The 15,199-nt window shown below is 41.2% G+C and overlaps 1 protein-coding gene across 1 annotated transcript in view; it reads left to right on the forward strand.

Moving 5' to 3' along the window:
• The window catches only part of cdh23 (cadherin-related 23), a 144,425-nt gene that overhangs the window by 14,332 nt on the left and 114,894 nt on the right, over positions 1 to 15,199 (forward strand). Inside the window, exons 3-5 of the mRNA XM_062400417.1 lie at positions 13,167 to 13,309; positions 13,474 to 13,521; positions 13,916 to 14,008. Of these exons, the coding sequence (XP_062256401.1) occupies positions 13,167 to 13,309; positions 13,474 to 13,521; positions 13,916 to 14,008 (284 nt within the window). The remainder of the gene's footprint in view (positions 1 to 13,166; positions 13,310 to 13,473; positions 13,522 to 13,915; positions 14,009 to 15,199) is intronic.

Here is a 15,199-nt window from a genome sequence, read left to right on the forward strand (position 1 = left end):
ACGAGACGAGACGAGACGAAAATGTTGGGGATTGACTAAGTCACAATAATTTTTTTAACATCATCGTATCAGGCCGTCATGAAGTGTCAGGAGGGGGCGAGTGAGTTCTCCCAGAGAGCGCACCGGTCCGTAGCTCCGCCCCCCGCCCCGCTCACTCGCTCAGAGACACAAGACTCACTGCTTCTTAACTATGGAAACAGTGAAAACACAGAGTTTCTCTGGTCTCAGCTGATCAGAGATCAGCACCTCAGCTTCTTGATCAGAGCAGAAGCTGCAGTTGGTTTGTACCGAGCTGAAGTTTCTGTGTCCCCCTCCAGTCTGACCTGCTCTCCCTTTTTGTTTTCACATTTAAAATTAAATATATATTTTTTAGCTATTAGGCTCCAGCTAAATGTTTTTATAGAAAAGGAGTTTAATTTGGCTATTAAATGTGACTAAAACTAGACTTAAATTTAATTCGTTTTCGTCGACTAAAACTAGACTAAAATGGAATTTGTTTTAGTCGACTAAAACTAGACTAAAATTACTAAAACTAAAATGCATTATCGTCAAAAGACTAAGACTAAGACTACATCAAAAATAGCTGCCAAAATTAACACTGCCTGGAAGGGATTCACAACGTGTATGTGCTTTTGTGTGTTTCCAAAAAACACATTCATTTACTGAAGTGATTTTTCTTTAGCTGTTTATTCCTAATATTTATGCATTGTTTTAGTTTTTACTATTTGTTTACGTGTCTGCATGTTTGTGTGTGTGTGTGTGTAAGTGTGCGCCTGTTTGCTTGTGAGCACGCATTGCCCCATTCTCCAGCACTGAAAGGTGCATTGCTGGGTGGCAGATCAGCTTCTTGCAGCTGTTTATCTGGCCCAGGTGGGTCACGGCTGATACCTGCCTGAGCCACGCAGAGCAGCTAACCTGGAAATTGATGTTTCACATCAGCGACCACCTCTCTCTGCTCCGTTGCAGGGAAGCTGCAGGGGTGAGGAGGAGGGGGTTATCTGTGTATGTGTGTTTGTGAGTCTGTCTGGGTATGTTTCTTGCATATGTTTTCATCTGTGTCCCTTTGATGATGGCGATGCATGTGGTGGTTAGTGTCCTGTCTGGAAGCAATATATTGCTGTCGCTTGTTAGACAGGTCTTGATTCCACTAAAAGTATTTTTAGCATATACTATTTCAAATTACAGAGAAAATTGAAATACAGGGAAACTCCATATTATTCTTTGAAAATCATCACAAGGTTATAGGTCTCGAGGACAACAAGAGGACAGGTGTTGAAAGGACTTTATATTATATTTAAATATAAATATATTGCTGTATTGTTACCAGACATGGCTGCTTTACTTGCAACCCATTCCCTGATATACTGTGCAAGTCTAGTGTCCATATTTGCTGAATTTGTTCTTTTCCTTTGCATTAAAACTTGTGGCAATAACAGAAAGTGTGTTAAATTAGATGCCTGCAGTGTAATATCAACTTAGGTCACTTGAGGCTGGTGTACATTCTATGAAGAAAGGTTATCTCGTCCTCGTCTTGAAAGCTGACATTTGTTCTCATAAAGGCCAGCATTCTGGTGCCAGATAGGATTAATTGACAAGTGGGGTGACTGCACTCTCTGTCCCCCATTTACAGACCAGTCTGTGGCGCAGATCTGCTTTTGTTTTGAGGTGTCTTAAACTCTCTGTCTTCTCCAATGACGGAGAATGATCCCACTCACTTATTCACCTCCTCTCACCTTGGTTACGCTCTCATTATGCTCTCAGTATGTCGCCATTCACAGCGAGGTGAGGAAATATATAGCCTCATAGCTTATTTAGCATGTTGTCAATTTGGTTTCTCTTAATGTCTCATATGTGTCAGTCTTCTAAATTAATGCATGTTAGCTCTTAGCTGTAGACACAGCGAGAGGTTGAGAAAGCATGTGAAACTGTGCGTGTTGTGTTTGTGTGTGGTTTTCCACCCTGGTGGGATAGTGAGGTGGAGAGAGTGGGGTATAATTGAACTCCTCTCTCTTATCTCACAGCCAAGAAGGTGTTTGACATTTAACAGGCCTCCTTAAAAGCTCGGATCATTTTTTTTAAAGGAATAAGGCAGTCTAGTCTGTCTTTCGTTTTCACTCTCTCTCTCTTTTTCTGCCAAGCACACGTTCCTGTCTTTGTCTCTTTCTCTCGCTTATTTGTTCCTCTGTGCAGTTTGTCTGCAGCGAGAAGTCGGTTGCAAACCACTCCTGAGTTTTTCTGTTGTCAGGCCTTGTGCATACGAGATAGTGTGGTTTTTCTAGCTGTTGATTTTCAACTGACTTTCCTCAAACTACACCTACAATATACTGAGCTGCTTGTATTGTACCCTCTAAATCAAATCTCTCACAGCTCTTAGAAGAAAGTAATTAGGTTACACATCTACTTAATAGCGGCTTTTTGGTGGAGGGAGACAGTTTTTTCAGGACTGTGTAAGAGAGGATGAGTAGGGGTGTGTTATATGAGTCGAAAACTGATCAACCAAAGCAGCTGTCACTGCCCAGCTCCACTACTCACCTCCCTGGTTTTTCATGCTTCCCTCCATCACTCTGTCCCTCTCTCCAGATTGACCAGGGAGGTCAATTACCAATTTGCCAGTGCCAATGTCTTTGTCAGGAAACAATATTAATTTTGGCTAATTAGGACCTGAGCTAATGAGCGCTACAGATAATGAGTTCATTTATAATCCATAAAACAAGTGTGGTGTGTTACGGGATAAAAAAAGCTTTAATGGTGGCAGCCGGACATCAGATTAAGGTAGCGGCGTAGCAAACAATCTGGACACATGCATTTTGTCACACACACACTCACACATTTACCCCCTCTTTCTTTCTGTCACGCACACACACTTACTTTAGACTCTGGCATGTCTGCATTGCAGTCCTCTGCTGATCAGCTTTAGCACATTTCAGCCTAGCTTTTTGGACCGTTATCGTCTTCTTCATGTACCTATGTCTGTCCCCTCTTTTTATCCATCTTTCTCTCTTTCTCTTTGTCCTTGCCACTACCTGCCCGTCTCATGGGAGGCATGGGTTCAGTTCTGATAACAACAGAAAGAAAGAAACAACGAGTGAGAATGCAAAATAAAGTAGGGGGTAGAATAGAGGAGAGAGGGACAAAAAGGGAGGTGGGAAGAAATTATATATAGGGATGTGAAAGTTGAGAAGGGAATAGATATTGGCAGAGAGGAATGGGGCGGTGAAAGGGGCTTCATAGCAGATGGATAGAAGAGAGTGAGGCAGAGATGAGGAAGATAGAAATGCACAAGTGACTCTGCCCATATAGATAAAGCCCAGCTGGCCTTGGCCTGGCCTGGACAGTCATTGGGCTCCAACATACTAGTGTGGCCTGCGGAGAACAGTGCAATTCTCAAACTCTTACACCTTTTGGACTTGTGAAACAACACTCTGGATCTGATCTCCAAAGCTTTATGCCACAACAAAATGCTTTAAAAAGAACAGAGAAGTAATGTAGCAATGGCTTGATGCTATAAGGCTGCCCAATGATACTGAAAGATTAAAATCATTGGTGGTCTCATTTATTTGAGATTCGTTATGTCAAGCATTATTTTGTCAGCCAGTGTGCAATATAATTCTGGGCCATTCTGGTCCCCAGAAGTAGCTGCATAGTGTGCGCTCATAATTTTCACACCGCTCACTGGGGTAAAATCATTCCTACACAGACATGTCCTGTCTGCTTGGTGAGGATACAGTATGTGAGACGAGGCAGCTGTGGACCAGGCTCCAGAGTCTTAGTGAGACAGATGCAGCGAGCTGCCCAAAGAAGTTGTTAACCTCAAGAAAACATTATCTGTTACCTTCTGTGTAGAGGCGCTGAAGTATAACAAGCCCTAATATAACTTGGTTTCTTGATTTTTTTGTTTCATATTTCTGATCTGTCAGTGCAGGAAGTACACATTAGCTCAGATGTATAACTTCTCTTGTTTGCTTTATAATCAGAATATCGCCATTACCTTACAGATACAATTTGTAACATTAGCACTTCAGTATAATTTCTACTAACAACTACACCTGTGCTCTATATTTTGTTTACTTGTATACTTATATTATTTAAAAAGTTCACGACTCATCTGTGACAAATTTTTTAGTAAGGCACAGGCCTTCAATGCTATACAGTGGTAAACATATAGCAGAAGCCTCTTGCTTGACCAATGTAGCAGATCAGCTTTAACGCTAATTCTAAAAGACATTCGAGGAAAATTTCCTCGTCGTTATTTGTACCAACAATTTGTGTTGTTCACGTGCTTCTGTCAAAGGCCAGCATTGGCTATTTGAGAATAGGCTACTGCCGCAGCAGGATTCATCTTGTCAATTAAAATAAAGCAAAGCCACTGCTTCTTTTTTTTCGTTCTTTTCACGTACCTAAAGTGCAGAGCTAAAAAAACAAACATGAGCACAAGCATCACAGGAACAAAGCACTGCTGAAGAGCACGAGAAAATGTTTTAACTTTCATCGCATTTAACACAGCCTATATCTGCTCTCTTTAGGAAGTTTTGATTTCAACATTGATGTTGTACTAATAACAACAGCATTTCATGAACGGTACATGTGGCAGTAATAAGGCCCTAGTAAGGTTTGTTGGTTTAATAACACCCCAACATAGTGGAGCTGTCAATTATACTATTAGCTCAGCATGGGACCGGTTTAAATGTCAGAAACATAAGAATGAAAATGTTTGGTTTCAAGTTAGCTAACTCTGAATAACGTTGACTTGGTCAGTCAGCACTGGTAGCTGCTTGAGTTGCTTTGGGAGACTAGAGATTTAGCTTTTCCGTTACTCCTGTATTCTTATTATTTAAAAGCCATTCATGTCTAATTTTTTCAGTTTACACAAGGGGTTTATTAAAAGAAAAAAACTGTAGTCCTTTATTAACAGAACTAAAACTGAATTGTTGTCTAATCTGTCAGGTTATCAGTAGGTGAGATAAATTACATGACTTGAAACTTAATTCAAAGAGTACAAATATATATTATAGAGGGATTCAGTATTATGACTTTTCAAAGCACTTCTCTTGAAAGAACAACAACCCCAATAGCAGACAAGAGGTTTGTCCGATACCTCTGAGGTAACATAAGAGCTCTAAAAGACATCAAATAATGTGTGATAATAAGCTGTACCAAACAATAAATAAAATGAAAAATCCATCTGAGTGTATAGTTGCTATTAAATTGCTCTTATGTCTTGATGAAACATTCATGCTTTTGTCCTCTTCACAATCTCCTCATCAAAACAGGGATATGGTTGTTGATTCTCAGAGCATTCACATTTTTGTTATAGCTTTATTTGTTGAGAGAAAGAACCCCAGTTGTCACTCTCCATGCCAATGATATCCAGGGCTGGAGGTGAACTGAGTTGCCACAGCCTCATTCTTGACCCCAGCGCCTGCCATACTGCAGCAATTCCATCCACAGGGCTGACAGAAAAAACATCAGCCTTATACTTCACTCACACAGGGGCCAAATGATAAACATGTAAACCGGAGAGAAAAGGAAAAAGGCCAACAGGGAGAGGCTTTTTTTTGTTTTAGTGTGTGAGTGTGGCTTCTCATAGACTGTGGCATGTTCCATTTCCCCGACCATGATTTAGCTCACTCTCAGGTAACAGTCAGCCCTGGTGAGGTCAGCATAGGGCCAGAGTCAGAGAGAGGCAATGCCGGGTGGGTGAAGATGGAGTTAAATAACTGAATTAAAATTTGAGGTGAGTAGTAAAACTGGAGTAAAAGAGCAAGGATTGAAGTTGGAACCAAAAGGGAAGAATTGGACAGGCATTCCAAATTGACAGTGATGATGGACGTTTTGGCGCCTAGAAGTGGCACAGTTTAGGGTGGGTGCGTGTGTGTTTGGGGCGGGTGTTTGCCTTTGTGACAACGACAGGCCAGACTGGCTCAGCCATCACTACAGAAGCACACAGCCACCTGTCCAGTCCTATCAGCGCTGCCTGTATCCCTCTGTCTGACCACCGCAAGCGGGACGGAGCGTGACGAGAGGATGACAAAACCAAGAAGAGAGCGAGCGGGAGGGCAGCAAGACTGTGATGGGACGGAATGGAAAAGAACAAGAGCAAAGAACTTTCCTGTGTGATCGGGGGTGAACGGAGCTGCGTGTGAATATGCAGTGACAGGTCTGCCCCTCCACACCATTGTGTGGGATGACTGTCCACTAATGTCCTTCACTGTCCATCTGACTTCCGCAATGTGATTGGTTAGTCACAGCCTTGTCACTCAGTGTTTTCATCATTTCGCCATTTGGGTGTATTAGAAAGCCAATCTTGAGCCGGACATCCAATCATACGCCTGGTCTGCCTCAGTTCACTTTAGACTGAGGTGAATCGCTCTCATTGGATTAAGGGCCAATGGATGATTCATATCTGGACGGCAGCATTAACTTCACATGTACTCTGATCGACAAATGTTCTGATATGTTAAATGCACTTCAAGCCGTCATGTAATCAAAATTTTAGACTTTCCACTATATGTAACTTGTTTTGCTTAACCTTTTAAAATAAACACTTTTATAAGGGATTCAGAGAATAATTTCTGATGACATGCATTATTGTACAATGTCTTGCAAAAATCTTGCTGCCTTTCTGCAAGCTTAGGAGAACAAAGAAAACAGACTCCACACCTCGCTTTGTTGTTGTGTTTTGTTTTCAACAGTGAGGATTTTGATTTTAAGCTAAAGGTACATAAACCATTTGTTGTCAACATTTTACTTCTCCCATTTGGGCTTTTTAAGTCCTAACACAAGCTATAGCCTCTCTGTTGACAGCCATACTGTGCATACAGTAAACTATTCTGTACTCACTGTCGCTCTCATCAAGAGAAGCTCACTGAACATAAGATTTACTTGCAAATCTCCATTTTTTTTTTTATAGATGGTTTATACTTGACATTCATACAGGATGACCTTCAGGAAATGTGTATGAGATTTACAAGTCTGTGTGTCTTTGTATCTATATCTTAAAACATGTGTCAGTGTTTTTTATCAATGTGTCTCAGTTTATTTAAAAGCAGGACGTGTGGTCGTGGAGGTGTGCATTTCTCTCAGGAATGGCTAAAGGAAAGACAGAGGGTGTTCTCCTTCCATCCGTGACAGATTTAGTCATAAATCTGTTGGATTAATACACAGCCTCCCAAGGACTCTCGTGGTGTGTGTTGTTGAAACACAGGAGTCACTTAAAGCCAGACTCCAGGCACTATTTGTCTTTGGCTCTCTTCCCCATCACAGTTATTGATGTCATGATGTCACACACACGCACACACGCATACACACACACACAAACACACACACACACACAAACACACACACAAACACACACAAACACACACACACACACACACACACACACACACACACACACACACACATAAAGGAGAAAAGGCCAGTAAAAAATAAAGCGGGTAAATGAGAGGAACATTTGAGATAAAAGGGTAAATTCCTTTTTTCAAAGTAGCCAGTAAAATCTAATGATTTCTATATGATCAATTGGCTTTCTATAACATACCTATTTAATGTAATTTGAAGATCATAATTGTAATTCGCACGCCATTTATTCGGTCAATTGTACTCATCTGCTCATTTGCCAGTTTTAAGAAATGGCATTTGTTTATTCATGGCAGAAAGGCTTGAAAACATAATCGGACCATAAACATAATCTCTCTTTCCATCATTTCTTTTATTGCTGGCTGTCTAACTGACCTCCCTGAGGAAAAACACTTTACTGTCAGTCTCCACGGCGGCCTTCATTCTACAGAGAAATATCCTATCTGCATGCATCCTCTTCTCAGCTATTAAAGATGCCCCCTGAACACATACACCTCTCTTTGTATGGAAATAGGGGCCCAAGCTCTCAGTTACCTGCCACTGGTCTATTGTTATTCCAGGTATATCTGTTGGGTTTATTTCCACGTCCAGCTGGCTTCCCAGAAGCAACCTGATTGTCTTGACATTAACGCAGCACATAGCTCCGTGGGCAGCGAAGGCAGCGATGAGATGATTTCAACTCATTTCCATCTTATTTCTAAAGGAAGAGAATAAAGTTAAATTTATTGTGTGTTTGAGTGGAAGTGAGGGTGAGGAAGTTAATGCATGTGCCCCCAAGAGATCTCTTAAAAGGATGAGCCTGAAAGATTGACTTAAATCCCTGATGGATCTCACTCATAAATTACCCTCAAAGTATATGAATGAGCCACGTCTGAACAGAGGAAGCAGTTGGGGTCCTATGTTGGTCTGACTTCGGAGGATTTTGTCTAAGATCTGCATCCTGCTTGATCAATACAAATATCCTTTATATAGTTTGACCCTTCATCCCTTAATGGGCGTGAATTGTATAGTTCACTTCCGCCTTGTATTTTAATAGTTTAATTTGATGTTTGCACTGTGATGAACAACTTTAACAGCTATATTCATGTATCTCACTCTAACAAACTTAAATCACATTTCTTCCTGAGTATGCACCATTGTCAACCAGTTTGACTGCATCAATCTTTCAGTGCATGGATTCAAACAGTTGCCAACACAGTACGGCACAAACAGAATCTGTTATTGCACACGGTCAATTAGCGGGACAGGGATTTGTTTGCTCACTCTGTAGCGCCGTGCCTGTTATCCCAAACCTAATGGATCCGATGCTGAAACCTATACAGCATTATGCGCAGAGTCACAGTCTAATAATCACAACTCATCTGTGACATATGTGGAGGCTTTCCATTACTGCTTCTCACCACAGAGTTTATAACGTTAAATTTCTCTTCACATGACAATACACTGTGAAGTAGGGGACAAAAATACAGACAGTGTACTGAGTGAGCTCATGCTGCCAGTTAGCAGAAGACAGTATTGCCTGCGTGAATTTTTGATGGGAGTGATTGATGTGAGGCAGCGTGGCTTCAGCTTGGCATTGCTGATGTGTTTGAAGGCTCTCTTTGTCAGGGGATAGACAGTGTGGTAACATGAGTGGCACCACACTGACTCATCAGACTCAGGCTTGAGCCCTCTCTCGAGACAATTCATCAAGTATTTATTCAGGGCAGGTAAAGATCAAGATTCTCTCAGTCAGTCTTTGTCTTGAGGTAGCCTCAGTTTTTTTTTTTTTCCTATAATGCTTTGCTTGAAAGCGTACTGAACACTGCCCATATACCCATTAAGCCTCTGTGTACCATAAAATTCAAAGCTATAATTCACAACATGCCTGAAATTGCAGTCCTGACAATGCCTGTCCCCCTGAATCAGTGCTTGGATGAACGAGAGGTCTGGAGATGTCACCAACATAATGAACAGGGCTTTGGCCTATAGCCCCTGTTCTTTCTCAAGCCCGAGGCCCCAGGGCAGGGCTGAGACTAGTCCTCGTCTAACACGCGCGACTCTTATTGATCCAGCAGGGATTGATGTCTTCCAGCGACTGATTTAGCGGCCCCATTGGCCCCGTGCCTTTCCTAAAAGGTTGGGCTGAGAAAAGCATGTGGCTGTTGCTGTGTATAGGTTAGCTAGTCTTCTTCTCCTCGTCCTCAATCTCAGTCTTCTGCCTCTCCATGCTTGTCGTGTAATGTTTTCTGTTAGAGCTTTTTTTCAGCATGGCCACGGTGAACTACAATGTTTTTTTCTTCAGTGTTTTGGAAAAGAAAGTGTATTTATTCATCTCTAGCCACCTGTCTGATCGCTGTTTCATGAACGCATCTCAGTCTTTTGTGAGGTGACTCTTTTTTATATCCAAAAGGTCAGAGGTTAGCTTCACTGTGACATCATGACAGCAAAAACAGAATTGTAGGCATTTTAAATATATAAGCACACTGTGTTAAAAGTACAAAACATGTACTTTGAAGCGATAATGGATCAAACACCAGTTCACTCTGCTCTGCTGCTTTAAAGACTGGAGTTTGAGAGATCTAGTGGTGTTATAAGGGTGTTTCTCTGCTCGGCTCCTTCACCTTATGATCATTTATGGGAAAGTGTAAGTTATTCTAAGACTCTGAACTTTGACATAGGTCTCAAATGTCATTATATATGGCCTGAAGTCTCACATTTAACTTGTTTAAACTTGTGTAAACCCTGACATGATAACCGTGGAACAGAAGGGAATTATTGTGATTATATTTCCTTCACTGATGATGGAGACATACAACCACGAGGTGATGATTGTAGTTTAAATTGACTCTCATTCAGCTTTGTGTCATGTTTTTACTTTTGGCTCACTGACTCTACGCTCTCTCTCTTACCATTTAAGACCAGTACAGTAGGCAGATGGTCTGGTTCTGTTAACAGATGTTGTCATGGGTTCAGTTTTGATTCGCTCTGGTTTGACCTTTCTGTCTGAAAACAGAGGGAACAACATGGATGCAGTGTTTGAGTTTGCTGCGAGAATAAGAGGTTTGAGGAACCATGGGAGAGAAAGATCTGAGGTAGAGAGATGATTTCTGGAGCCCATCGCTCTTGTCATGAGTGCAGTGGTGCAAAGTAGAGAAGATGGGGAGGGGCAATGTTAATTTGCACTGTATCATTCATAACAGTAATACTGGCATCACTTGCTGCTAAATAGTATAATTTGTCAGTGGAAAGGGCTCGGTGTCACAGAGTTACAGATAAGCATGAGAGGACACACACACACACACACAAACTCGGCACTCCATGCCCTTATGTTTACCCAGATCTTACATTTCCCCCAAATCCCAAATTCTTACCCTAAAACTAAAATTGTGCTGCCCCAAACCAAATCCTGGCTTAAATCTTAAGATCAAATTGAGAACTGAACTCTTCTAATTTACACAAATACAGTGAAAAATACACATCTATCAAAAATGGGAAAGCATAGTTTTAAGATGTTGTGAGCCTGAACTTCTGGAGAACCCCACCATTGTTTTCATTAACATATTTTACACCTCACCAAAATTCACAGATTTATTATTTTTCCTGACAGTACTGCCTAAGGTGTGTCATAGGCTCGACATTTCCATATTTAAGGACAAATTGCCTAATTTATTTACATATTTTCATCAATTTGGCTCTGTTTGCATTTAACTTTGTGCAAACTAAAAAGAAGTATGATGAATGAAACCTGAAGGGTTTGAAACACTATAAAACAATAAAATAATGGAATTCCTACACATAGAGCAATACCAAATCTCCATCTAAAGTCACAGTTGCACTCTGGCTGGTGTAGATAATCTAGCGTTCGGTCCAGCACATCTGCAGCTCTCCATACTGCATACTTTTAATCTGAGCAGAACCTAACTCATATGCCTAATGACTTGGTCTTTTCCAGAGTAGGAGTTAACATTCCACAAGACTGTGACTCTCATATAGGGTTTAGTCGAATATGACCATTTATTCATTCACTCAAATGTATGTCTGCACACATGGAGTAGACAATTCCTCCACAGTGGAAAGGGCCAGAAGGAGGAGGAAAAAAATCTGTTATTATTGATGACTATGAGGTAAAATGCTTAATTTGCACTGTCTTCAACCAAATTATAACTCATATTGAAGGCAGCAAAATTTGCATAAATCTCATTAGACGCAATGAGAGGGGTTCATAAATCGTTATATTAATTAGTCATTTTTTCCACCCTTTCATAGGAAAATGGGGTGTATTAATAAAATGAGAGGGGTGTGATTGTGAAGCCTAATTGGTCGTTGTGTTTAGCAGTTTGGAGCACAACTGACAGGCTTGATCTAGTTTGGCTTCACCTCTGTTGTCTGACGAGTTCCTGAAGGGAGGGAGGGAAGGAATGAGTGAGTGTGTTAACCTGCAATCGTTGGATATTTGTATTTACTCTCTTACTCATGTGCTCCTCTTCAACACCATCTCATATCTTTTGAGGGTGTTTGGTAGAAGAAGATGAAGCACAGAAGGGATATTTTAATTTTACTGTTAGTAAAGCCACAATGATGTGACAGTGGCAATCAAATTAATGGCGTGTAGCCATTCATTCATTTTCTCCATTGAAAGGGAAAGACTACTTTTTTTTCTTAATTCAAAAAATTATCAAATACAATAGCTGAATATAAAAAAAGCAAACTTCAAACCAGCCATCTTCAAACCAATCAATTAACTGCCTAAATTGCAATGTAATAAATAACAAAAATAACCTTAAACCTTGGTTTGGACCTTCGTCAAGAAACCGCCCTAAGAGTCAGGGTTTAAGGATCTACGTCCATATATAAGCTGTCTGAATGTTAATCTTTTGTGGATGGAAAAGAAAAGATATACATATTTATAACATCCATTGTGTGTGATTATACCAATTCCTCCCCTTGGTCCTTTACAGTACCCTGCTTGACCAGTTCACCCCAGCCAGTTATGAGCCTTGTCCCTGTGGGTTGCTGTATCTTGATGCTGTCCTCCAGGTGGTTCCTATAACCTCAGCCTCGCCCTTCTCGACACATCTGTCCAGCTTGTTGGATTAGCCAGCCTGATGCCACTTCACCTCTGCCTTTGATTAGCCAGCCTGTCTGAGCTCTAGTGTCTGTGATGAATGAAGCCCCTGAACCTCTGCTGCTCCAATTAAAAACTCTTTACCCCTCAACCCTTTCACATGCGGCTCTGTTAGAATTTGCCCTGCGTGTGTGTGTGTTTTTACAATGTTTTCGTCCTCAACATAAGAGTCCACACTTTGACGATGATGTGTGTAACGATGCTGTCCTGTAAGGGTATGTTTTTATAGTTATGACATCTCTCTTTCTAAATATTTCTTGAAAGACGAGGTTGTCAGAGGTGCCTGTTACACCTGTGAAAATACTGCACATCTCTCCATATGTGTATATTTAATAGGTAATCTTAACACACTTCAAATAATTAAATTGTGAATTCTGAGTAGCCAATTACTGGAATTTCATTTAAGAACAAACCAAGTGGCATTTGCAGTGACAGAAAAAAAGGTTATATCCAATACAAGTTCTTAAATATACAAAATGCAGTGATGTGTTTTTTATGATGCTGATATGTCTTTATGTGGCTCACTTCGATTAATGGGACTGTAGAAAATATTGCATTTGAGTGGATACGCAGTAACAGTGTGAGCTCTCAATACGTTGCTCCTCAAATTCTTAAATACGAGGTCACCTAACAGATTCTTGTTAGATGTGGTGGCCTTTGACCCTGTATGACCTCTGACCTTTGACTCTGTGTCCGGCAGGTTCATCAGTGGCCCAGCTGAAGGCAACAGATCCTGAGCAGGAGCCCCTAATGTACGGGGTTTCGGGAGAAGAGGCCATGAAGTACTTCTCCGTGAACCAAGACACTGGCGTTATCTGGCTTCGACAGCAGCTCGACCGTGAAGTAAGAGCAGCAAAGAAATAGGCATACTGACAGGCTTCTGCACTCGCTTAAATATTATCAAAACAAAAAACTCTTTACACAAGAAAAGGACAATTTCTGTGTTGTTCTGCTTTTCTGCTCTGCTTGTGTTCATGCAAAGTTTTTTGCTGATGTGTCTCCACCAGACCAAGTCAGAGATGCAGGTCGAGTTCTACGTGAGTGACCCTCAAGAGGTAAGAGACAAATTTACACTGTGATCGCAGTTATGACACCTCCAGTCACACACTGACACCTGGACATAGCCTGACCACACGTCACACAGAGACCTTCTCTCTCAGTTCATCTCTCTCTGAGGTCGCTCGCTTTCATTCTCACCCTTATTTCTCTTGTTTCTCACATGTAATCATTCTGACACCTGTCTCACTCCACACAGTTTAGTTGCTGAAATATACTGACATTCAACCTACTCTCCCCTGTGGGTGATCTGTCACACACTTGTCCTGTTTTCTTTCCCTTTGAATCTTGGCTTGCTTTGGCTAATACACATTTCCAGTGATTATGGTGCTCGGCCAGGTAACTAGTAGAGGGGGCCTTGGATCACCTACATCTTGGTGTCTCTTCCCTCAGGTTGTCAAAGACACGGTAAACATCCAGATTGGAGACGTGAATGATAATTCACCAACCTTCCATGGGCAGCCCTACACCGTCCACATCCCAGAGGTAAGGATGACAGTTATTATTAACCAATTTAATTCAAGGTATTTGCTAAATGTGCAAATCAGGGGTTTGGATGCACTTTAATAAATGTAACCAATATTTTTCTGCACATCATTTAAAAAAAAAAGAAGAAGAAATTAATCATATATAGGACAGAGTATTTCTCTCTAAACATTAAACTACAATGGGCTTTGGGCAATGAACATTTGCCTCTAAATAATCTTGTATGAAATGCCTCCAATCTTGACTGTTGTGACAGCAGTAACTGCACGGTGACTACTACTGATCATCAACTTTTCATATTGCTTTCCATCTCTGCTGCCCTGGAAATAGGTGCTTTTTCTGCAGCTGTGATCTTCCCACGATTTGAGGAGTTGTCTTCCAGCTCATGTTCAGCGTGAACAAACTCCTTTAGAGGGAAGAAAAACACTCACTTCAGTGGAGACCTCAATCTCTTTTCTCCTCTACGTTTCTGCCGCTTCTCTGTTCTCTCTGTGAATCTTCTACCGCCCTCCTCAGCTCTCACTTATTTCCATCGTTCTCTCTCCTCTTTGCCCTCCCGCTCATCTAATCCTTGATATGAAGTAATTGCTAGAGTGGAGTGGAGGACTTCAAACAGGGGCTGAAATCCACACACACAAACATACACACGTCCACATATCTTGTTGTGTATATATTGAGCACAAACCCCTTTCTGAGTCTTCTCCAAATCTTCAAAGCCATTGGCTTTTTCTCTTCTCAATCCATAAAGTCAGGCAAATAAATGGGAGAAAGGAGGACTGTTTGGATGAGGCTGTTTAGACCACCCACCAGGGAAGGTTTTCTCAGGCCAACAACGACGGCTCAGTTGTGTGGGACTCACTTATAGTCCACATACAGATTTTCCAAGCTCTGCAAACAATGGGCTTCAGTTTAGCCCCAGAAAGCCATTAAACTGAGCTGTGTCTGACCCTTAGTCACTCACATATTGCTAGTTTCCTTAAATCACTCGGTGAATTACTGCGAATGTCAGTCCTGCTCTCTCAGTGCTTATAAAACTTAAGCTTTTTTATTTGAGGCAGTGGGATGTGGTAATAGATCTGATTCTCTCAAACACTACACACAGCTGTGAGTGTAATTCAACAGCATTTCTTTACACTGGAAGCAGCTGCAGCCTGTAACAATGAGACATAACGTAGTCATAATAAATTATGC

The sequence above is a fragment of the Platichthys flesus genome, chromosome 12 (genome assembly GCF_949316205.1).
Source record: "Platichthys flesus chromosome 12, fPlaFle2.1, whole genome shotgun sequence".
In the NCBI taxonomy this organism is placed as follows: domain Eukaryota; kingdom Metazoa; phylum Chordata; class Actinopteri; order Pleuronectiformes; family Pleuronectidae; genus Platichthys; species Platichthys flesus.